The sequence below is a fragment of the Podarcis filfolensis genome, assembly GCF_964270895.1.
Source record: "Podarcis filfolensis genome assembly, chromosome: 1".
NCBI lineage: Eukaryota > Metazoa > Chordata > Lepidosauria > Squamata > Lacertidae > Podarcis > Podarcis filfolensis.
In genome coordinates this window covers 45,254,945-45,280,056 of record NC_139604.1, presented here as the reverse complement: position 1 = coordinate 45,280,056, position 25,112 = coordinate 45,254,945, and the positions used below count along the sequence as shown (strand labels likewise).

At 40.4% G+C, this 25,112-nt stretch overlaps 2 protein-coding genes and 1 long non-coding RNA gene across 9 annotated transcripts in view; 1 reads left to right on the top strand and 2 right to left on the bottom strand.

Moving 5' to 3' along the window:
* Positions 1 to 7,145, bottom strand: part of ADCY5 (adenylate cyclase 5) — a 179,156-nt gene extending 172,011 nt beyond the window's left edge. For 2 of the 6 annotated variants that reach the window (XM_083584571.1, XM_083584572.1), the window contains exon 1: positions 4,275 to 7,145. In XM_083584571.1, coding sequence (XP_083440697.1) covers positions 4,275 to 5,279 — 1,005 coding nt within the window. In that variant the 5' untranslated portion in view covers positions 5,280 to 7,145. The remainder of the gene's footprint in view (positions 1 to 4,274) is intronic. The other 4 variants (XM_083584573.1, XM_083584575.1, XM_083584576.1 and 1 more) reach the window with 4 other exon arrangements.
* Positions 7,146 to 8,911: 1,766 nt separating this feature from the next.
* On the top strand, positions 8,912 to 13,021 carry LOC310749409. Its single transcript, XR_014541609.1, has 2 exons — positions 8,912 to 9,169; positions 11,055 to 13,021. It is a non-coding gene; the product is annotated as an uncharacterized lncRNA (long non-coding RNA).
* HACD2 (3-hydroxyacyl-CoA dehydratase 2) overlaps positions 11,930 to 25,112 on the bottom strand; it is a 27,307-nt gene continuing 14,124 nt past the window's right edge. The window contains exons 5-8 of one of the 2 annotated variants that reach the window (XM_083585983.1): positions 23,527 to 23,648; positions 21,072 to 21,250; positions 17,864 to 18,896; positions 11,930 to 17,796 (exon numbers count right to left, since the gene is read on the bottom strand). In XM_083585983.1, the coding sequence (XP_083442109.1) occupies positions 18,814 to 18,896; positions 21,072 to 21,250; positions 23,527 to 23,648 (384 nt within the window). In that variant the 3' untranslated portion in view covers positions 11,930 to 17,796; positions 17,864 to 18,813. Of the gene's footprint in view, positions 17,797 to 17,863; positions 18,897 to 21,071; positions 21,251 to 23,526; positions 23,649 to 25,112 lie in introns of those variants that run through there. The other variant, XM_083585984.1, reaches the window with a different exon arrangement.

The window sequence follows — 25,112 nt, the reverse complement described above, 5'->3', positions numbered from 1 at the left end:
CCTCTAGCCCGAAAAGGTTGGCAACCTCTGGCCTACAGCATAAAAAGACAATTCAAGTGAGACAAAAACCAGATTTTTGATTCCTAATCAGCAAAAATAGACAGGCAGTAGGAAGTGTCCATGAACCATGGCTGTGTTACTATTAAGGCTATTAAGGCTATTCTGCAACACTACAATCCAATTAGATCTTACTCAACAAGCAGCACCTTGATGAGATGGTTATCTGGAGTGTCAGTTTATGTTTCACTGGAAAGAACAGGCAGCTTCACTCTTTCCCAAAACAGAGACAAGCTTTCTTGGAGGGAGTTGTATGTGTGAATGATGTACCACTTACAGATTGCATGTGGCACATGTGAACTCACATACATGCTTCCATCCATTCACGAAGGGACAAGCAGGCTATTATTACACCCATAGTAAAACTACTCAGCATACTATTGGATCAAATATGTTTAATTAATGCAAGCCTGTAGGGTGAAGAGACACCACATGTAGCTTGTTCTCAGACTTCAAGGTCAGAGAGTGTTAAAATAGAGTATTGTTGTGACACAGCTGTTGTTAAAAGGTCTAAACAGCTGGGAGCCTAGCTTGGATCAGAGAATAATTATAAAACAAAGACACATGATGGTGCAGCTGTTTGAAAACTATGTTATCAGGACTCTGCTGGAAAAGAAAAAGGGCTAGAATAAGAACGCAATGGGCGGGGAAGAAGCAAAAGTACAGTTGCTATGACTCTCTAACTACACCTTATTCTAGGTCACCAACGACTAATATTAGGTTAATGTGAATTCCTATATCGCACAAAAAAAGCATATGGCCCTAACACAGAAACTTATATGCAAGCAAGTAGTGCCTTCATATTTTGCTTTTACCCTGGAACAGAGTGATGTGTGTGGTGCATTTTAATTTTCAGTGAACTATATATTGGCACCATCCTTCAAGATGCATGCCTAGATACTTCAGCGCTGCACCAAAAATAATCTTGCCATAAAAAGAACTAACAGTACAAGAGCCTGTTAACTCTGAATCTGCCTCATACACATAAACATGGAATACAATCCAGTCATATTCAAAAATAGACCCATAGAAATTAATGACCGTGACTGACTTAGGAGCATTAATGTAAATGGGGTTGGTTACCACCCATTGTATTCCAGTAGAATTCTGTGGAGCAGCAAACGGTGAGAAGATAGAAAAAGATGAAATGTTTAGCGCTGCCACTGAGCTTTCACCTAAAGTGAACTTTGACGTGAACCTGGAGATTCTTCCTGAAATAAAAACATGCAAGGAATTTTGAAGAAAGAAAGAAAAAAAGAGTTATGATAAAGACTAATGAATCTTGTCAGAGTTTCCCTCCTTATGTTATTACAATAACACACTAGATTCTTGGGGACATGGTAGATTTAGATAATAAAGCAAGTGAAGAATAAAATGCTTGATGCAAATGTTTCTAACTTTAGAGGTCTTTGTAACTGTTGTGTAATCAGAGGATCTTAAAAGAAGGGGCACACATACCTACCTGTTCTAGATATAACCATTGATTCAAATAAAGCCACAGCTATTAGCCGCTCACAGTGCAATCCTATGGATGTCTTCCCATTGATTTCAACGGGCCTTACCGTGTGAAAAGGATTGCAGCATCAGCCATTAGTTTCACTACTGATCAATAGCAATATAACCCCTCAACAAGCAACTTATCGATAAGGATTTCATTAGGAAAGAATGAAATGAAGACCAAAAATAGCAGCAGCTGAAAGGCATGAAAATAATTTGATTTACTTGGCTTTTATCCATCTCCACACTTTTTAAAATCCACAAACCAGAAAGAAAACGAAAGGAAATGTATGCATCAGTGGGGCAGTGTCAAAGAAAAATTAGATTTCCATGGTAACAAGCTACAGCCTAGGTAACAAAAATGCCTGCTAACAGTTGTGAGGCAGTTGCCGATATGGATTTTTTAGTATCAGATGGCTCTAAATATAAGCTCTTGCCTACAGCCTTAACGCACAATAGATATCATTACAAACCATTTTTGTGTGTGGAAAAAATCGACTTAGATTTGAAGACCTGTTCCATAGCATGAACCTGGCTAATAAAAAGTTCACTAAATTATAGCACAGATGCCTCACATCTTCATAGTTAGAAGCTGCAGGTTATTGCTGGCTAGCAACACTTATTTTTTACACAGCAAGTTTCAAGCATTTCACACACTTCACATACATTGGGCAGGTTCACAGGTAACATCAAAATGTAGTATGTCATTTAAAAGGTCAGTCTTGGCTTACACAGTCCCTTGTCCCTTCTCTTTATGCAGTCGCATAGCAACCCCAGTTGGGGAGCCGCCACCATTTCTGAGCTTTTTTTGGAATAAATCACCAAAACTTCCATACCTGATGTTTTGAGGGACAGGCAGTGGCTTTGCCCCCCTGCAATGCCTGAGACACCCACCAAAGACCATGTCTCCCCACAGCCCCACCCCTGTGCTGCCCAGCGATCCCCCCGAGCCGCTCCTTTCCTTCACTACTGCTTCATTCATTTAGATAAACTTATTTTCCTCCTATTCAGAACAGTTCGCCATTACATCCATCAGACTATGGTTTCTTACTCTGGTTCAGAAGGTCACCATAGTTTACCACTTTATATGTTAGTACGAACTATGTACTAAATGGGGAAGTAAATAAATGAGAGCCAATTATCCAGGAACTTTACAACAATCCTATGAGGTAGTCCAGTATTATAATTCTTATATTGCTGATGGGTGAGGGCCACAGCTGTGAGATTTAGCAGCTTGTTTAAAGTTTCATAATGAGTTCATAACTGAGGTGAGATTTGAACCAAGGATTTGATGGCTTACAGCTGCTGCTTTTAGCTATGAGCTTGTAAGAAATCTGGATGTGCCTGTTCAATGTCCATGAATAATAGGTATGGGAAGATTTTACATGTTCTCTTTAGGTGATGGAGGCAAAATAAAACAATCCCAAATTGCTTAAGCCAGCAATTCCTAAAGTAATGGATATATAAACACACAGCACATGTCTTCGTTGGGTTCCTCATACAATGTAGCACAAGGGACTTCCAATTTTCTACCCAAAGAGATTCTCCCCCCCTTCCCCATGGATGGTTCTTACCAAAGTATTTGTAAACCAGTTACTTTATCTATACAATTGTGGTTGAATGCTAATCAATCATAGGTGAATGAATACTTTGCAAATAAAGCAGTATTCAGCAAAATATAATCTAGTCATGTTTAAGGAGAAATTTCTCACAGGATACTTTGAATTTTTTTGCACCCAAGGCAGTAAATATGTATGCAGGTCCTGGTATGCAGATCTCAAACGTTACCTCCTCAGGACATAAAGAGCTATGTACAATGCATCCAACCAATGTATTACTGAGTATTTTAAATATTAACTCACATGTCCTTTTGTAGTTGTGTGTGGAGAGTCAATACTGCAACAGGGTAATCTTAACACCTGCTTCCTAACTTTATGAAGTGAATGCCTACCCATCAGAACAGCACACAACTTTTAAAGTGAAAATAGTATTCTTAAAGCTACAAGCAGCCCACATGTACACACGCACTTCCACACAGAAACTGCTATTTTTACTAAACAGAAAGACAACCCTGGTGTACTTGGTTGCTGAAAAAAACAACTCTGAAGCTTTGGTATGCAGCATATTTAAACAGAAGTTTTTCTTTCTTTCCCAAGCACTGCAGAGGCAGGAATTTCAGGTTCAATGCAAAAATGCATTATCCAAAAAATGTCATTTCTGACAATGGTGCATTGCAATGTAATTTTTTTGACTCTATACCACCCATAGTAAATAGTAAGGATACCTTCCCATGCCGCTTTAATTGCTACAAAGCAGATAAGTAGCTAGACTATTCTAACCTATATCTTCAGCAATAAGAAGCTAAATTTTGCAGCAAGTTAGGAAATCCTTATTTCTACTTCTCTGTGATTTCTAGTGAAATCAGTCCTGAATTTCAGGCACATAACAGTAAACATATTTTTAACATTTGTATTTTCAAGGCAAACAATATCATTCAGTGTGAAGCCATGAAAAACACTGGGAATGAAACTCAGGTGATTACAGGGATCGTCATCATTAATAACGGCTTCACACTTCAGGACAATCAATAAATCAAGTCCCCACAATAATAGCTGGTAGCTGCATAATTCCTGGGAAAACAACTATTTCTCAAACTGAACCAAGTCCAAATTTGTACTAGCAACCAGAAGCTGTGAAAGCATCTAAAAACCTAGCCTTACCTGTTTCAATAAGAACTTGTCTTCTGCATTGACTTTGAGAGAAATGGCCAGATGGATGGCAGACAGCACCACACCACTGATGACCGCAGCCCTCATCCTGACTGGCAGCAAGGTGTAGATGCTGTAGATGAAAAAGATAGTCCACCAGATGCCCTCCGAGGCACTTCGGGGCTGCATCAGCAAGCAGCCAACCACTTGAACGGCCAACACCACCAGAATGACAGAGTAGCACATGAGCCACATGTGGTCCTGGTGGAAATCATTGCGATTGCAGATGGCACCCAGAGCCACCATAAGCAGGATGGCCAAGGACAGCACCACCACATAGGGCACCTGGTAGTAGCCGTGAACGGTGTGGAAGAGCAGCATGACCAGGCACACTAAAACCAACACTGCCATCAGCATGGTCAGGCTGCTCTGATTAAGACGGAAAAAGTAGCGCTGGTAGAGGTGCTCCAGTTTCTCCGACTGAAACTTTTTCGACCTGAAGATCTGCAGCAAGCTACCACAGCAGCTGCCCATGGAGAAGACCATCTCAGACCGCCCTTCGCCATCCAGTTCTTCCTCCTCCTCCAACTCATCAATCTTGGCTTTGATCCGCTTCTCCTCTAGCCCCAGTTCCACACAGCGTGGATGCACCTCACCCTGCTCCACACCATAGCGCCTAGGACTCATGGCAAGCGATGGGTCTCCTGCGCGGCGAGAGTGCTGGCTCTTGTCAATCCCATGATCCTGCCAGGCAGACTTGGACCTGAAGCTCATCATCCTGCAGCCACTCACCCCGTGGTTCCTGCTGCTTGGTGACTCGTAGTCTTCATCACTTCTCCACCTGCTTTCCATACGGGAAGCTTTTTTTACTGAGGCCCTGGTAGAAAGAGGATAGGAATAGCCATTGGCTCTGGAGTCAGCCTCTCCCCAGGCAGAACGATGCTGTTCCGCACCTCCACCCCTGGGCACAGCAGAAGCTGCAAACCCCGGAGGGCTCACACTGTTGGAGCGGGACATGCCCTGCCAAGGCAGAAGAGAAGGGGGAGGGATTGTGGGGGCAAGTTATAAAGTAGTAGGAGGGAGAGAAATAAAACCACAAGGAATTCCACTCATAGCAAGGAAGAACCAACACTTCTGAGCAGTTTCTCTCACCCTATGGTGGAAGGTGCAGCAGAGGAAAGACATGTGTGTGTGTGTGTGAGTCCTGGCCGAGTCCAAATAAAACAAAGTTCTCAGTGATAAAGGAATTCAAACCCTTAAGGTGACTGGTTCGCCAGCCAGTTGAATTCCCCTTCCCTCCAGAGGCTGCTGGGAATAGAAAAAAAAAATCAACCAGAATTTAAAGAGATCCACTGAGAGCTGGGAGGCAAGTTCCCCTACCTATGGAACTCTGGTGAGGATTCCCACTCTGTCATTTTCACAAGTCTCCAGTGCTTTGGCCATTTGTTGAAACACGACTTCCATGCATAGAAAAGCAAATGTGATGGAGGCAGCTGGGGTTTTGTTTTCTCCCGCACCTTAAGCAAAGACCACCTTCCAGTCGAAATGCATCATCAGGGAAAAAGCCACCACGATAATTCCTCTCTCAGTGTGAGGTCAAGGCGATCCTGCCGCCGCAAAAAGGACCTGCTGGTCAGAAAGGTCCTAAAGAGGCTGCATATTTCAGTCGCTGATAACGCTCTCCAGGAAGCGGAGCAAAACGACCCAGTACCGTCATTCTTAATTTTGCCCCGCGGGCAACTGCTTATTTGTTGGTCATCTAGAGAGGTGGTGCAGAGGGCAGCCACAGCAGCAGCGCTGGAGGCGTTGGGAAGCCGGCTGGGTCATTGTTTGATCCCTCCTATTTAAGGAAGGTGGCCCTACAAATTGGCTTGGAGAACCACAAGCAAGCAAGCCTCCCAGACACCCCTCTTTCCCGGCTCTTCCTTCTCAAGGCGAACACGACATTGCTGCAATGGGGAAGGAATGGCATACAGCAGCAGCCCTCGAAGCCTTGAGTTAAATGTATTTATTGCAAGCTCTCGACTCAAATCGGAGACTGGAGTGCCGGAGGCATCATCCTTTTCCCTGCTCGAATGAACCAAATGGGTGGGATTGCTGAGGCTGCTGGGACGGCAGTGCTGCTTGCCCTTGGGATGGCACATGGGAGGGGGGAAAATGTATAAAAATAAACAAGATCTACGGGGTGATTCAAATCAAGGACGGCGGGGAAGAGGTGGGGGAGGGGAAGAAGAGGCGCAGGTGGGTGATCAGAAGAGGAGAGATTCCTGCGTCTATATCATCTCTCCAGCGAACAGATCCATGGAGGGAGTCCTCCGCCAAAAAGCCGACGTTGCACTGCTGCCTCCGTGCGAGGATGCGCTGTCTCCACTGCAGGGGCCAGCAACAAGCAGCACGGCTCGCTCTTCCGCCGAAGCAGCGATGCAAAATACAAAAACAAAGCGGGGTGGGGGGAACCCCACAGCACCACACGAATTTTTCCACAACGAGGGGAGGGGATGGAAAAAGACCCGCCGAGGCTGACTCCGTACTGCTTATGCACACTCCACCAGCCGCCTCCTCCTCCTGCTGCTGCTGCTTCTACTGGGTCTCAATGTATCGGCGTGCGGTGTGGAGGGCTAGGGATGGGGCAGCCTTCTGTGCCCCTTGCAGCCAGCCAGAAGAGTGGTCCTCAGCTCATTGCAAAGAGAAATGGCACCTCCCGCGAAGAGCCGCCGCCGCCGCCTCGGCCTCTCCTAGCAGATAACAGGACCGGCTCCCCTAAGCGAAGCTGCAGCAGCGGCGGCAGCTGCCTCACCCGGCCCGGCCCGGCGCGCGCTCGCTCCCTCACACGCTCCTCTTTGCAGGAGAGAGGCAACCCGCCCCTTTCAAAACCAGGCTTTGTACGGCCCCTCTTCCACAGAAGCGACTGGCCGGCATGGCTCCGCCTCACGCTCGGCCCGATTGGCTGGCGACCAGGCGCCGCTTTCCGCCACAGCGCGGGCTCCAGGGAGCTGGGCGGCCGAATCGGCTTCCCTTCCAATAGGTTGCCCAGTTAGGAGGGAGGAGGGCGGGGAATGTTGGAAGCCGCGGCTGCAGCTGGCATCTGCAAAAAAAATCAGAGTCAGATAAATAATTAAAGAATGGCCGCCTCCCGCGCGCGCGAGGAGCTGGGGGGGAGGGGCCCTCCTCTGGTGTAGTTTTAACTCCTTCGGGGGCATTGCCGCTGAGCCGGATCTAGAGGAAAGCGCCCTCATCACAGCAGGGCGGAATAGGAATCACCTGCCTTAAGGACTGTACGCTGATTGTATTATTTCTGTGCTTGTAAGCGCTAGAATACCCACCTAGACTGAATGAGGAGCAACCTGCGTGGATAAACATACGAAGTTCCCTTTTACTGAGGCAGACCACTAGCCCAGTATTGCCTACTCTGACTGGCAGCTGCGGTTCTTGGGCATTTCACAGCTCGTGCTACCTCGTGTTGTGTTTTTTAGCTGGAGAGCCAGAGGAGTTGTTTGTTCTGGTCAAACTTCAAATCTCTTTCAATATTTGGCCAGTCCCATATAGAGACAGGGAAATAAATTTGCATCAAGCATCCCCAGCATCATCTACCATTTAGCTTTGTTGTTGTTGTTGTTGTTGTTGTTGTTGTTATTGCTACCTGCTACCCCAATATCCAAGTGGTGTGAGTCAAGGGGTTTCAGGCACTTACCCAGGGTTCCTATTTCCTTTTGGAAATGAGGCACAGCTGAGACTGGGGTGTCTTTATGATATATGCTTTATTTACACATACTGTATACCATATTTTTTGCTCTATAAGACTCACTTTTTCCCTCCTAAAAAGTAAGGGGAAATGTGTGTGCGTCTTATGGGGCGAATGCAGGCAGCACAGCTATCCCAGAAGCCAGACCAGCAAGAGGGATTGCTGCTTTCGCTGTGCAGCGATCCCTCTTCTTGTTCTGGCTTCTGAGATTCAGAATATTTTTTTTCTTGTTTTCCTCCTCCAAAAACTAGGTGCATCTTATGGTCTGGTGCGTCTTATAAAGCGAAAAATACGGTATACAACCTGAGCCTACCATGGAGGGGCTCACAGCATTCACACCCTAAGAGAGTTCTGCTTATCCCATAGCCCCCACAGCTTTGGATTCAAATGACACCAGCCATGGCTCGCCTTCTCTGCTTCCAACTTTCTTCCCAGCCAACTGCAATCCTAAAACTCAACCCTGCTCTGTCTCTGCAAACTCTTTCCCAGATGAAAGAGGGGCTCATACCCATCTGCCGTCAGGCCCTGAGTCTTTGCTTTGTGAATTGCCCATTCTCTCAGGCAATTTCCTGAACACAGGAAAGTGGTTTGGCCTGTATTTTAACAATTTGTTAAATCCAGCGTCTGACCACCAGTTTTAACACTCTTAACATTAGATAAATTCTAACACCGAGACTCAGGAATTTAGAACCTGGCACCCACAAATCCTGGCACACACAACTCATAAAAATAATAATACAATTATTATTATTATTATTATTATTATTATTATTATTATTATTAAGAGTTACAACATTTGGGGCATGTGGAGAATTTATTTGGATAGGATTGTCTGCTTATGTTTTGTGAGCTCTTTCAGTGAGCTCTGAGTATGTCAGAGTATAATTATCAAAGTTTGAGGCCTTGGGCTTATGCTCCCATTTAAGGTCTGTTTAGCAGAACCTGCTTGGTGAAATAAAAATATGATGATTGCTTTTAATATTTTTAGACAAGGCTTGAAAAATATAAATTAATTCTGATTTGTCTGGGTGAGAACAGACTCTGAATGGTTGGAGGTTCTGGACAGTTAACTGTCAGTCAGATGATTTTCAGTGAGGAATGTCAATTGGGAAAGGCAGTGTGGGAAGACAGCTGAAGAGGGAAGTGAGAGGCAGAGAAAACTGAGGTGAACATGGATTATGGAGGCCTGAGTTTCAGGCTATTTATCACAAGTGTTTAGGCTAAAATGCTGCCTTGTATATACAGGTCCTATCTGAAGATGACTACACAAGTGTTGTTTTTTAAAGTCACCTAAACTGTCCAAGCTCCCAGAAGTAAAAATGGATGAGATTTTGGGTCAGTGAGAAGTGGATTATACCAAGTAGCTGGACCAGTGTGTGAGGGAATTTAGCTTGGGAGGTTTAGGGAATTTGGCCTGAGGTAAAAGCCACTTAGATGGTGTAGTCAGCTGCATTTAAAAACATTAAAGACTCCAATGTAAATATCAGTATTCTCTTATGTACATAATTTCCCTTAAATAATTATGCTTAATCTTTAATCCTTTCTCCAATGTTTGTGCCTATCACACATCTGGACCTATTATACCAAACTACAAGGCTTTAAAGGTATTCTAAGAGAATGGTGGCAATGGAAATGTGTCACATTGTCACTGAGGAAGGCAAGGAGTTTTATAGCAAAAAAATTGATACAGTAAACTGAGAAGTGTCAGCTAATAAGGAATGCCATCATCCTAATTAGTAGTATTGTCAGCATTCTGATAAATAGCATTTTCTTTCCTGCCCCTTCCACAAAAGTTAACCAAACATCTGGAAGAGATAGAGTAGTGAAGTGTTAAAAGTGTCAGACCAGGAATGAGGAAATCCAGGTTAAAATGCAGGCCAGTGTAGGAATCTACCTGCTCCCCCTTTCCCTCCCAGCGTCTGCATGGCTGCAGATGTAGCAGAGGCCCCATTGCTCCATTCCACATAGTGACAGTGGTTAGGATTGCATCCTAAGACATTGCTGCAGCACCTAGAAGAGGATATACATTTTGCAAAGTAAAACCACAGTAAATGTGGCTTTAGCTATTTGTCTCTTGTATTTATACCAATTAAGTTCTTGCATCAGCTGTTTAAGCATACATGGAATGTTCTCATGTTTATATTAATATCTTTAACATGCTGACCAATTAAAATATGACCAATTAATCAGGCAGCAATTTTATAATGTATTATATTTTAATACTTTTAAAAATTACATTTCACAAGGGAAAATGACTTTTCCAAGACAATGCCTCCTACAACACAGGCATGAATCACCTAAAAAGCAAAGAAAATGTACTTTCTGCTTCAGAACGGTTGTCTTATCTGCAATTTTAATTGATTAACAGAGTAGTGGGGGAACAGGACGGGAATGGGAAGAAACAAAGTATAGGATCTGAAGGTGTACAGTGAGTCATGGGGCAGAAAAAAAGAGAGCAGTGATATATTTCCTTTCTTCTTCCACCCCCTTCTCCGGGTCTTTCTTTTTACAATTTCCTATCATTGGAAATGAGTTGTTAGGGTTTTTTCATTTTGATATATAAAACAGATTATAAACTGCCTCTCACATAAATATCAGGGTGGTGTATAACAAAATTTCCAGAAGCATAAAATCCCCCCAAAATACAGAATAATTGCAAGAATCACTGGCTCATCTTAAAAAGTTTAAACCACTGAATATGCCTGTTAACACAAACAAAAAAATCTTATAGAGATTTCTGAAGGTTGGCAGAGAGGATACTTGCCAAATCTGTCATGGAAGAGCATTTCACAGCATGGGAGAATGGGCACACTTGGCCTGATCTGCCCCTGGCACGCCCCCTTTTTGTCTCTAGCCATGTTGCAGCAGTTGAAGGGAAGGAATATACTACCAACATTTGGGAGTGAACAGTTGGTCAGGTGTAACTGAGTCTGCCTCATCTGCATGAAAAATGTAAGAGTCTCTATCTGTGTAATATTTATGATGATTCTAGAAGATTATATTCATGGAAAATGCATGCAGCTTGTTGTTGTTTTTTCCTGACATCACAGAACCCAGTCTAGTGTACTTGTGGTTCTCAAGTGGCCTCTCATTCAGGCATGGATGAAAACCAGACCAGCTAGGCTTTGGCAACGTGGTAGCCTCATGCATGTGCAGACCATACCCAGATTTTTGCAGCTGATTCCTTTTTGCTGCGTAAGAAGTGGCAACCCTTCTTAAGGGTGGACATCCCCCAATTTCAAGAATTTGACTATATCATGGGAACAATCATTGTCAGAAAAGAGGAAGTGGCAACAGTTAGGGGTTGTGGAGATACAGAACACTTAATAAAACATCACATGCAAGATAAACCACCTACCAAAAACCAAACAGACCCTAAGCAGCTTCCACACCAGCAGAGACTGCAGATGAATAAGTTTTTTTATACTAAAAGATAGTCCACGGTAGGGTGAAAACTGGGTTAAATGGCAAAAAAGTATAGGCTGCTCATTTGATAATAGTAATCATGTGGATGCTGTACAAAACCTCCATTCATGAGTAGCACCAAGTCCCCAATAAACTGCTGTGTAGAAGTGCCTTATTTTTATCTAAGCATTTTGACACATATAGCTTTTATTTGGAGGCTAAAAGAAGCCACTTCTACAAATAAGCGGAATCATCACCATCATACACCAAGAAGAGCACATGGTAAACATCCTAGCTTCAGTTTGCTTACTAGGATGAATAATTTCTATTACAAACTATAAGACCTTTGAAGTACTGGTTTCAACATTTCACATGAGGACCCCACAACTGACAAAACGACATAAATACTCTGCCTTTAATGGATGTAGAAAATTATTACCATACCACATCTTTAGTCTGAGTATTCATAATATTTTAGACTACAGTGCTTAAATATCAACGGTCAGTACTCCATGTGTAGGAAGACACAACTAATTTATTTCATAATGCAATAGTTGGGGGGAGGGGAGGTTGCACAAATACAATATACATAGAAACCATTTCTCTACATACTGTATAAGGTAGGAATATCTTTTAAACATGCATAAGAAGTTCTCTCAGAGCCCCCAGTAATATTAAATTTCAAAACACGTGAAAACATGTACATTGTAAATTACTTATAAAATAACAATAGTATTTTTCACAACATAGAAAAAGTACAAAAGATTACGTTTTATCAAATTCCGTAAGATGACAATGCATAAAAACCCAGTAATGTATCAATGAATTATCTAAAACTTAATAACTTTGTAAACTGACCCACACAAATGCCAACCTCTTTTGTGAAATGAAATTATTTAATAGAAGTATGTGCCATATGTGCAATTTATTTTGCAACAGGATTTCTCAATAAATTTTTAGCTTGTGGTAAGGAATACTGTAGTCTCTTCAAATGTAATTCCAGACTTCGAAGGAACTAAAAGTTAACACATAAAAGCTACTAGATACCTTGTTTAAGTAGATATTATGTACATCACACAGACCACCATGGTGTGAGCAAATATGCTGTGGTTTTGCCATACATGCATAAGAGAAATTTATAACCACAATGTGAGGAATTTTCTGTGCTATATAAAAAAGGCTGACACCCCCTCCACACACAGCTCCATGAACAACTTGGTAAAGTACATCTGAAAATATATACTTCAAAGTTAAGTGTTCATTTCTAATCAAAGGGGGGCAGGGAATCTTGAACTTGCATTATGAACGAAGTAATAAGTGTATTAAAATGTCAATACTTCTGTCCTAATTCACATTCTAAAGATTGTCTTTACAGGAATTAAGAATAAGGCAAGTAATCTTAATAGTTACATTGTCAACTCAGATAAACATTATGCAGACTTTCAAACTAGAGACAAAACTCACTTTAGGGACTGTTCATGTTATGTTTCCTTTCTTTTTTAAAGGGAGCTTATTTACAGAAGTGGATCTAATAATTACCATGGATTTTTATCTTCAGAGAAACATACAGTACACGGAATACAGATAACCTAAATAAGCCATTTGTAAGGTAGTCTCAGAATCACACTGATCATGCCCTAGGCACTCTACAACGATTTGACATGCCTATAGAGACCTAAGTCCACCAGCTTGCCTTTTCAACCAATGAGCTGGGGAACAATCCACGTGCATAAGAAAATCAGCAGTGCACACACATGGCATTCACTGACCCATGAGTTATCATTGTTTGCTCAGCCTGATTGAGAGGCTGTAGTGCAACAGCAGCAATTTCAGTCTTCTATTTTGTTTACTACACTGCTCTACCTTCTGTGATAGTCTAAGGCACTGGAAAACTTTTTTTGACTTAGCACGTAAATAATTCAAGTCCTGGTAACAAGTCTGAGTTGGAAACCTAAGTACACCTTGTAGTTATTTAACAAATGTTTTCCTCCTTAACCCTTTCACAAAAAGTTCATTAATTTTCTCCCCTTGCTGCTTCCCCCTGCCCCCTCATCCAATCTGTGAAAAAACTGGTAACTGCATATTTTCATCCTAAAGTGGAAAGGGAAATTGAGGGGAGCCATTCTTAGTCGCAAAATAGTCTGCAAGGCATAGGTTAAATGCTGTCTTCCCGCATACCATTCCCCTGTTCCAATTGCCTCCTGAGGATGCTTTTAATTAAAAATACTCATCAGAATGTTACATGCATTTTGAGAAGGCAGCTTTAGAATAAAGCAGGAGTAATTTGCTGATTCTTCAGTAACATTCTGTAAAAACTCAGCTACAAACCGTATCAGCTGGCAGCATCTATCCATGAATTACTGGAACACATGTGCAACGACCCAGGCAGGTGGACCTGGTGCACAGAAACTGCAAATGCCACCTCATAAACAGTAGAGGTCTAATAATTCTACTCTTCAATTTATTGGTCTCATCTTAGAGATCCCACTTCCTTTTTAGTACTGCTTCTGGTTAATTTTCATATTTGACTGCTGGTACAAGTTTTCCATTGATTAGTCATTTGTTTTCCATTTAACTGGCTGGGTATACCCCCTTTTTTCTATTCATCTATTTGTGCCAGGATTAATTTGAAAAGTCTGTGAGAATAGTCCAGTGAGAAGCCCAACCAATAGATGTCAGAAAATGAGTGTTGCAATTCCTTCCCCTTATGCAGAGGAGCTTTCCACAGCACTACCTTGAGGAAGTGAGTTTGACAGCTAACGGTAAGAACTGGAGAACTGTATAATATGTACTCCACAAATAAACTTCTAATCTGAAATTGATTGTCCACCATTTTAGAGTGAGCTTGACACGACCAATTCTACCTCAGAACTCTCTCTGCCACAGTGCCAGTTCTGAATGTACCTGTATGGAAAGAGTATGGCTTAAATATCCCATCCTGAGTCAGTGAAGCAGTCGGCAGCAGTAACTGGGCTTCGCCCACAACATAGTTTCAAAAGGGGCATGTCTGATCGTTTTAGCAGCAACTAGTTGTCCTAGAAGCCTAGTTTTCCACTATCTTTTACAAATAATCTTGGCCCATAGTATGTTGTGTAAATTATTAAAGCTTACAGAAAACCTTAAATTTAATTTAAACATTATTTAAATGTCAGGTTATTTATCTATTAGATTTCTCACCCTATGGCCACTTTCACTTCAAAGGGCCAATTCTATCTCAAATTCTCAGGATAAAGCTTGTTGAATTCTCTAGCTTTTACGACATCTGCAAGCTATCAAAAAGCTATATTGCCTCAAGCATCTCTCTCTCCCTACTCCCACGTATCAGAATATACATCCAGCCGCATCAACTTTTCTGGCCTTCATAAATTGTCTGGAGGTTGTGCTCAAACTCTTCCCAATTCACAGTGTTGCTAATGAGTGGCTTAAAAAGGTATCAGATTAACTCTTCTACAATTAAGGTGTATCACAGAGGAGAGGCCACGCTAAGGATAGAAAACTGAACAGACTGAGTGAAGTAAATACCAAGTGAGAAATCCATTTTGGGAGGGGAAGTAACTTAAGAGCTAATAGATATTAAAATACAAAACTGTTACAAGTACACATCAAGCTGACTAGCAAGGCCTTGGGTATAGCAACAGGTAAACCTAACAGCGAGCAAATGTTTCACCTTCCTGTTTTACAGAAATATGATGACCAAAAGGTTACAGCAGAGAAAAGTTATTTTTCCATGGCTTCATCACACAGCAATGCTGTAATATTTAAAGGCTTGGCACCATATAAATTGGGCTGACTGCACAGTTTCTTACTATCTGATCTTCAGCCACGATTGTGTCTAGGTAAATGACTGCACAGAAAGTATTATTGGGAACTAGGCCTTTAAATGCTACAATAGTACTGTAGGTGCAGGATGAAGCTGTGGTGATGTGGCATTATAGAAAATGTCTCATTCACATATTTAATAACAGCCAACATTTTATGGAAAGAGATATACTGAGGATCAGATTTATATCCCATTACAAAAATAGTTTTCACTGTCAAATTGTCTAAGGGTAAAAAGATGTGTAATTTAGGACTGGTAATGTGAACTGGATGGCAATTCTTGTGCTTTACTAGACATAGGTTGTTGTGTGTGATAATAACAATAAGCCTCAAAAGCAGAGTTTTACCAGTAGAAGATCAAATGGCCTTTGTATCTTGGGAAAGCACAGAAAAACTGGGACACAGCAGACTATTGATAGAATGAAGTGGAATGGAAAAGTAACGGCTACAGAGCCAAAAGTTTTAAGAGGCTCTGGTCAAATGAGTGTTTGAAAAGGAACATGTGCCCAGAACCCTCCAAGAATATGGAATTTGGACCAGCGTAAATTAATAACAAAGAGCTATGCAACTTGGGGCAGAACTTCACATAAATGTCAAAAAAGCAGGTCTTATCAAGCTCTAGTCAGATTTATTTTAAAAATTATAACCTACGTTATGGTCCCCGAGAGACTTTCAAAGCAGCTTACAAAATATGCTCACAACTGATTCTACACAAATTCACAAATATTTAACTGGACAAAGGACTACTGCAGTGACCTGAGAAACTGTTTCACCTGGAAGGAAGTTAAGGTAAAGGGACCCCTGACCATTAGGTCCAGTTGTGGCTGACTCTGGGGTTGCGGCATTCATCTTGCTTTACTAGCCGAGGGAACTGGTGTACAGCTTCTGGGTCATGTGGCCAGCATGACTAAGCCGCTTCTGGCGAACCAGAGCAGTGCACAGAAATGCCGTTTACCTTCCTGCCGGAGCGGTACCTATTTATCTACTTGCACTTTGACGTGCTTTCGAACTGCTAGGTTGGCAGGAGCAGGGACCAAGCAACAAGAGCTCACCCCGTCATGGGGATTCGAACCACCGACCTTCTGATCAGCAAGTCCTAGGCTCTGTAGTTTAACCCACAGCGCCACCCACGTCCCTGGAAGAAAGTTAGGATACATGTGCATGTGATAGCAGTGTGCATTCAGCCACATGACTGTGATAGTGAGTATATGTGTTTGGGAGGCAGGACAGACTTCAGATGTGAATCACAAATAAATCAAATTTGTTGCGACAGTCAATGTAAAGCAGCCCTTAAGTGCTGCAGCAAAGGTTAGAAGCTGATTTTGGAAGAACTAAGTTGTACTGATGGACATTACTTGACCAGAAGCAGCATCTGGCTAGTGGTAAAGAACTCTGTAGTTTGTTTCGATTCCCTCCCTGTCAGGAAGATGAATGCTGAGCACAAGCAAGAGACAACCACTCTCTGTGTACCTAAAGCCCTTATATTACAGGAGCGTTGCTGCTTGGTCCTGCTGGGCTCCTATAATGCAGTTATATATCATAGCTTTTACCTTTTCCTAGGAATATGCATATGCAAAGTCACTTACATGGGGAACATTAAGATTCTTTGCCCAATTATACTTGCAAGGCTCATACTCAACCTGCAACCATCATAGCCTAAAATGGTAGTGTTCTGTGGGAAAATTCATATAAGGACATGTACAATAAACGGGTTAATGTGAAACCCTTGTTCTCCCTCAAAACTATATCATGGAGGTGTCCTCACACTTTCTCTACAATGCTTAATGCTAAGCTGTTATAGATGTTACAATGAGAAACCTTAAAAAAAAAAAAAAGCCAGGTAGCGCCCGCGGGTTTCAAACCACTGTGGGCAATTGCAGGATCCAAGCTACGTGTTGGTCGATGGAACCGCTGGGCTGAGCTGGCTCATGAGAAACCTCCTTTAACAACACAATGGCAGTGTATATCAGAATGGAAGGAAATAACAGAGCTGACTGCAAGAGGAGTGCATCTTAACTCAAGATGATTAACAGGAATGCCAAAGTAGTGAAATGAGTCAATTCTCTTTTTTTGTCTTTCTAAATGCAGCAGAACAAAAGCATGTGATAGTGTGATGTGAAATGAATTGGACTTATTGAATGAATGTGAAAAATCCTGGATACCACCCTTAGTTATAGGATAGAAATAAAGTTAAATAGTGAATATCTAAGTTAGACCATAACAGTTTCTATGATTCACTCTGCAGGAAGCATGAACAACTTTGGTGCACTGATATTCTTCATAGGATCCCAAAGACACAACAATAAAATGATGAATCATTTATTTTCTTTTGGTACCAGCTGAGCTAAAGGTTAAAGTTTAGCTATCTTTAAAGAGAAGGAATCCTAGGTCATTTTAAGAACTGGTGAATTTTTAAATGTTTTTCCAGTATAACTAGGAAACAAGAAGTGCATAAAGAACAAGCTGCATTTTGTCCCAGAGTGTCCAAGTTATTTAATAAAAAATGTTCACCTGGTTCCATTATAAAAAAGCCGTTCTCTAAATAAGCTTTGAAGTAAGCTGAATTTACTAGCATTAATATCACTTTTATAAAAAAGCCATTCTCTAAATAAGCTTTGAAGTAAGCTGAATTTACTAGCATTAATATCACTTTTCGGACACAAAATTAATGATGCTTTTGAAAACATTTAAAACTTTAAAAACAAGCTCATTTTAAGAAAAGGCTTTTTAGATAACTTGTCAAGATGCTGAAAATATATCTGTTTATGCTTGCCAAATGCTACTTGATGTATTTGGACAGCTAATTCAAAGCCATAAAAAGTTCTCAAGTAGCATCCAGGTCAATTACAAATTAGTTATATTTTGAGTATTTCAATAAAACTGGGCCTTCATTTTCAAGAAAATAAGTAAAAAGAGCATTCAAGAACAGCAGGAAAACATCCCAGCTTGAGGTAATAAGATTAAGTTGCACCTATAGAACACATGCTCTTGTGCAACACTGCACTATTTTTAAGGCCCCACTCTGGAGGGGAAAAAATCAGTTGTGCAATTACAATGAGTTACTGCTGCAATCATTGTAATGCAGCTCTCTCTCTAAGTTTGTGCCCTGAATTGCTAGGATTATCGCCTCATCCAGAGTCAGAAAAATCTTTTGTGGGACTTCATTAGTCTGCCCATGGCAGTTCTAGGCAAACTGTCAAAAGCATTCTAAATATTATCTTTACAACAATACACGTAAGTATCTAGCATGCAAAGTTTTTTTAAAGGAATAAAAGAATCCTAATTCAGGCACCACAATTATTGTTATCACTCATACCATCAATATAAGGACATTATAATGCAAGTTTTTAATAAATAAATTAAAAGGTAAAATAAAAGAATAAGTGTTTCACTGTAATGAGACATGCCAAAAATGCAGTTTCACAGAGCAATGTTTTAAAAATTAAAATAAATATCAGTGTGGAAAGATATCCTTAGTAGGTTATCAAACTTTTTTGTTTTGAAAACTCATTTTAATATTCTGTATTATTTATAAACATTTGAAACATGTGTATCTATATGCACAGCTGTGAACAAAAGCTGTGATTACTCGGATTTCTTGTGTTCTTCAGGAAGGGAAAGTACTTTTCTTCTCTGATGTATCATATGAAAATACAGCTGAGGGAAGACTGAAAAACAGAAAAGAATTATGTAAATAAAAGTTAGTATTTTTTTAACCTACACACAATTTAATATCATGTATTCAAGGGATTTCACATGTATATCAGTGCCCCCAAAGCCAAACATATACTTTCTGCTCTTTTAATGAAGTGGAGGGAACCCCCCCCCCAAGATACAAGATTGTTTACTTGTAAACCAAGGGACCATGAAGCCATTTCCCTTCTGTTCATCTTTAATTGCAAGATATAATGTATGAAACATTGTACATGACAATGCTCAACTTTTTTTTATATATAAATATTTATTAAGTTTTCCAATTTTATGCAAACACAAAAAGAAAAAGAAAAAGAAAAATATTAAAAACAAATCAATTTCAATAACAATTTTTCAGTAACATGTTTCTTTGACTTCCTCATACCTCCCCTTCTTGTTTTCTAGTTCAAATTGTTAATCCAGCAAATCCTGATCTCTTAACATTCCTTTTAACTAACACCTTATTTTCCAATCAACTTTTTAAATTTTATAACTTAAACAATTTTAATCCCAATTGTCTTTATCATAACAGCTGGAGACCACATAAGTTCAATCCAGCATCTTTTCAGAGTTCATTAATTTTGTAGTATTTCTGTAAATAGTCCTTGAATTTCTTCCAATCTTCTTCTGCCAACTCTTCTCCCTGGTCGCGGATTCTGCCGGTCATTTCTGCCAGTCCCATACAGTCAATCAACTTCATCTGCCATTCTTCCAGAGTGGGTAGATCTTGCGTCTTCCAGTGCTTTGCTATAAGTATTCTTGCTGCCGTTGTAGCATACATAAAAAAGGTTCTGTCCTTCTTTGGCACCAAATGGCCGACTATGCCCAAGAGAAAAGCCTCTGGTTTCTTCAAGAAGGTATACTTAAATACCTTTTTCATTTCATTATAAATCATTTCCCAGAAAGCCATGACAATGCTCAACTTAATGGCAAGGTGATTTCTACAAAGTGCTTTGAAAGAGAACGCACACAACATTCCTCCCCCCCCCCAAAGCCTAGCATAGAATAAGTATAATTATTGGTGCACCAGTAATAATTAATAAGTATGTAAGTGGTTACTCAAGTAACACTCATTGCTCTAACTTTAGACGCAGTCAGAGTGTCTCTGTTGCTCACCACTTAGCCAGCTAGTCAATTCTATAATATCATATTCATTTGTATACCTCTCTATTCTATACCAGAACTTGGTTAAAACAAAAATGAGTATTTTTTACACAGAACACAGAAGCTGAGATAGCTCTGTGGAACAAACAGATGCATTAATTTTCTGCTCAAATGACACTGGATCTTGCTGTGAGAAAATATTGATTTGGTAAGATACATGCACAAATACAGCAATGTATCTTTCAGTATCATCTTTCATTGAAAGCCCAATAAAATTTGCAACTTTCACTGGTCACTCTATGTACCCAATTATTTTTGCAGTTCTATTTCACAATGTGAAGCTTGTGCGCTCAAGCTGACCTTAGGAAACCACTAGAATGAAATGCACGAAAGACAGCCTCATCTAAGGGCTTTTGTACGTTTTGCAATGTGTACATTTGTCATGTGGTCATGACAGTTTTTGAGTTTTAATAGGTGATAACTATGATAAAAATATCTGCACAGGCAAATATGCCAGCATGGGATTAAATGAATTTTTCATTTCTATCACAAAAGTTCAACTTAAAAGCTAGGCTTCAAAAACTTATTATGCTCTATTACATGAAAGAAAAAAACAAAGCTAAAACCCAAAGTCTTCCTTCAAAACACGAAAAAAAGGTCAGCTGCAACTAGCACTCTTGAAACAAATATATATTCTCTTTTGCTTTCATCCCCTAATTTGGCTATAAGAAGAAGGAGAGAATAAATAGAAAAAGATGGCTATAGGTAAAAGAAAGAGAAACAAGAATTCCACAAGTGCCAGAGGGAAATCAACTGTAGAATTAAAACATAGTTCAAAAACTTGCTTTTGTTCCATGCCTCAGTGATCTGTGCATTTAAATTTACTGCTATTTTTCACTGTTGAAAACCCACCTTTTATAATGCTTGTACATTCTAGAACACTGAAACATGTGCAGCTAAAATACGTTTCCAGGCATTTTAAACTGCTTTTAGTCTAACAGCTACAGATCTCAAGGGTGGAAGTATTTAACTAGTGCTATACTTACGTGGAATATAAGATAGCATAGTCAAGATCAGGAATGTATAGTAGTCAAAGGAGAAATTGTATTTGTTAGGTAAACTAATTGAAAACAAGTCGGACCGTCTGACATAGGGCAGAGCAGCATATATTGTGAGCAATTCTCCTAAAACTCCCATTGGATACAGTACGAAGAACAACGTGTACCTAAAACAAACAAACAAAAACACAGATATGCAAAGTTACAGGTAGGTAGCCGTGTTGGTCTGACGTAGTCGGAACAAAATTTAAAAATTCCTTCCAGTAGCAACTTAGAGACCAACTAAGTTTGTTATTGGTATGAGCTTTCGTGTGCATGCTTCACATGTTCACTCAGAAGTAAGTTCCACTATGTTCAATGGAACTGCAGAGTACATGAGACTAGGAGTATGAAAAGGTTGCTAATACAATGCAACGTAATATTTTCTATATGACATTATATATATTAGTGCAAATAACAGATGCTGGGGGTCATTCATCAAGAATGGGGCCACTGTGAACAGGGAAGGAAATTTAACTATTTCCTCCTGCCCTGGAGCCCTGCTATTTCGCACCTGAAGGAAGATCCCACTGGTGCCCATGTCTCTCCTGCCAAATAGTACCTTCAGAGAGAGTGATTTAGAAAACAACAACTCCACTTTCTATCCCATAGTTTGAAGTTAGTTTGTTTAGACAGGATTCTTTAAAAATTAAACTAAACTCCTCTAACTTCACTCAAGCTTATTCTAGCTGCTGCACATAGCAGAGATGCAGCACCTGTTCCTCAGCATATATATCCCAACTCCGATCAGCCCCAACCAGTATACCCAGTGGTCAGAGATTATGAGACCTATAGCCCAACAACATCTGGAGGGTCTCAGGTTCCCCACCCCTGATGTAGCTCAAAACTATAGATGAGCACTATGCAAATCAGTTCTGTAGTTGTCCCCGATTGTCCAAACTAATAAAACTTGGAGGATCACTAGCTTTTGCTTAGTTAGGACTTTTATGCAATAAAGATATATTTTCATTAATTCAACTATATTTCAAGTGTATTCCAAAGTACAAAATATTCTTTTATACAAGAAAATATTAACAATGTGTAGAACATTTGCAAATACTTCTGGTCCTGAACCAAAGTCACACCATTCAAGTTGAAGCTAACTCTTTATTAGCAATAATGCATCTGCACAGACTTGGCAGAGTGTCAAGCCTAATGAGCACAGCAGTTCATCCCCAAAAGGTCTTGCCCCATAGATCAGTTGTTGAGACTGAAAGTCCCCACCTCCCCACAGCTGTCTTAAGTTACCTCTTCTCCACGGCTTTTCCCAAGCAATTAAGAGACTGCACCTACGTGCAGCCAACCTCTCCTCCACCCTTTTCATTACTCTTCTGGTTCTGGGAGATAAAGGTAGAGGGGAACTTATTGCAGCCTATGACTCTTCATCAGCCAGACTCATCTTTGCCTCTTGGCATCCCTCCTCCCCTGCTTCAGCTTCAGCTTCAGCCTCTGATTCTGGACTTAGACTCTCCCAGCTCACTAAGTCCTGCTACCACTTAGCTACCACACTTCCTCCCAGTCTTCTCCCTCTGATCACTCACCACTGTCCCACCACCAATCCCTGGGCTCTGAGCCTTCTTCCCTTGGGACTTCCCCAGCTGGTTCATCCCACCATTATCTGCATCCAACCAGTTCATGACGCCAAGTTTGTGAACTTGTATTGCATTGGTAACCTCAAGACTTAATTATTGTAATGCACTTTATTTGGTGCTGCCTTTGGTTCTGGTCCAGAAGCTGCTACTAGTGCAGAATACAGTGGCCAGACTGCTCACAGAAGCAGAATACTAGGAACATGTTACTCTGATGTTAAGGCAGCTGCACTGATTGCCGATTTGCTAGTGGGTCAGGTTCAATGTTCTTGTGTTAATTCACAAAGCCCTCAATTACTTGATCCCGAAGTACCTTGAAGACCATCTAATCATTTATACTCCACCTCTATCACTGGGATCTTCTGATGCACATCTGATGGTTCCTTATGCCCCTGAGGTTCAGTTGGTCTTCATAAAGGACCAAAGTTTTAGTGCAACAGGTTCTGTCCTGTAGAATTCCATAACTAGAGGTTCAGCAGGAGCCACCCCTACCTTCTTTCAGATGTCTTCTGAAATTGTACTGTTTAGACAGGCCTTCATAATGTGCATTTTTGCTTTATTCAACCAGTATTTACAGATGTTTTACACTGTGTTTTATATATATTGATAGATTGGTTTTATTGTATTTTATATGCTGTAAGACTCCTTGATATATTTTATGAAAATGAAGATTATTAATTTTTGAATAAAATAAATATGTCAACATTCTCTTTATTTTCTAGGACTGATATTTCTGTCTTGCAATTATTAGGGAAATATGCCCACTGATGTATAGTTTCTCAGACTCATAATCATGAAGTGCTTAATGCCCTTACCTGGCCCATTTGATGAAGTAAGGAAGGTGGTTCAATAAGTTGAAAGTATAAAAGGAATAACGGACTATCTCTGTGATTGTCCAGGCAACAACAAAAAGGAGGATGCAGTCTTCATTTTGTACCTATTGAAGAAAAATACAGTTGCTGTAAGTTGAAAATAAATTATAAACTTTCTAAAATGACAATCTTTTAAATCTACCTTTTCAAACTTTGTAATTCAGGTCCACAGGAAAGCAGAAATATTTATCGGGGGGGGGGGTGAGGGTGGATAATACTCTTCTATGTAATTTGCCTTATCCTTTGTAATTTCAAGGTTAGAATGCCTGTGCATACACATAAATTAAGTGTTGCTCAGAAATGACACAACATAAAAATCTGAGAAAGTTACCTTAAGTTGCTTCATAGTATGATTACGGAGTATATTTTTAAAACCATTTACCATTGGCCTGCTTTTTAAATGAAAAATAAACAAAGGCATAACAGCTGACATAATGTCTAATTTCACCAGAGTTCATGATGTATACAATGTTTCTGTATGAAGGTATAAATATGACATCATTTGGTAATACAAAGTAACTAAGCTTGATGCATCATCCCATGCAAACATGACATTACATACTCGTCACACAAAATAATTTCTTAGAAAACCCTATAGCCAACAATTTCCAACTTCAAATTTCACAGTACCCCGTGCTTCGCAAGCTTCCTATATAAGACTCAAGAGAAACAGGGAGGGGCTGGCTTTGCACCACCCTGGTACTTGCCTGGTCTGCTCTGCCAGCCAGCAAATGTGTGTGCTTTATTATTTATGAAATGACTGTGTTGGCTGTATTAGCATTCCATGAACAGAATACTTTTCACAGTTTATTCTTCTTGCCAATACAGATTTAGGCAAGAATAAAATAAAGTGCACAGGATATGGTATTATTTTGACAGTTTTCCTCACTAACTTGTTTTTGATTTCTCAACTATGCTCTAGATCAGGCATCCCCAAACTCGGCCATCATCCCTAGCTAACAGGACCAGTGGTCAGGGATGATGGGAATTGTAGTCCCAAAACATCTGGCAGGCCGAGTTTGGGGATGCCTGCTCTAGATTATTTTCCACTTTTCTCTTAATAAGCATGAGCAGCATTCAGATTGATGCTTAGTGAACTTGCCTGAGATTTCAAATATCAAGTAGCAGAAAGGCTACAACATGCAAAGAAATAGCTAACAACTTGACCATTCCAGGAATAAGAGCAAGCACATTCTTCAAACATTACTGAACTGCCCCATGCAATTACTATTAAATATTAGGAACAAAGAATCCAGAAGGAATAACATGTAAACAACAAAATTCATGTTTCAGATTCCGGAACACCATTTGATTAGGCTTCATCAGAAATAATGTAAGACTTCTTCTTCAAGAAAGAGTTAGATATGTGAGAAAGCAAGCAAAATATTAAGAGTTTCTCATTCAAGAACCTAAGAAGCATATGGCAGATTTAACCAAAAAACAACACACATTATTCATGCATCCACATATCATCTTACAAAATCCGTAATAGCTGAACTTGTTCAGGGAGCTCAGGTATGTAGGTATTC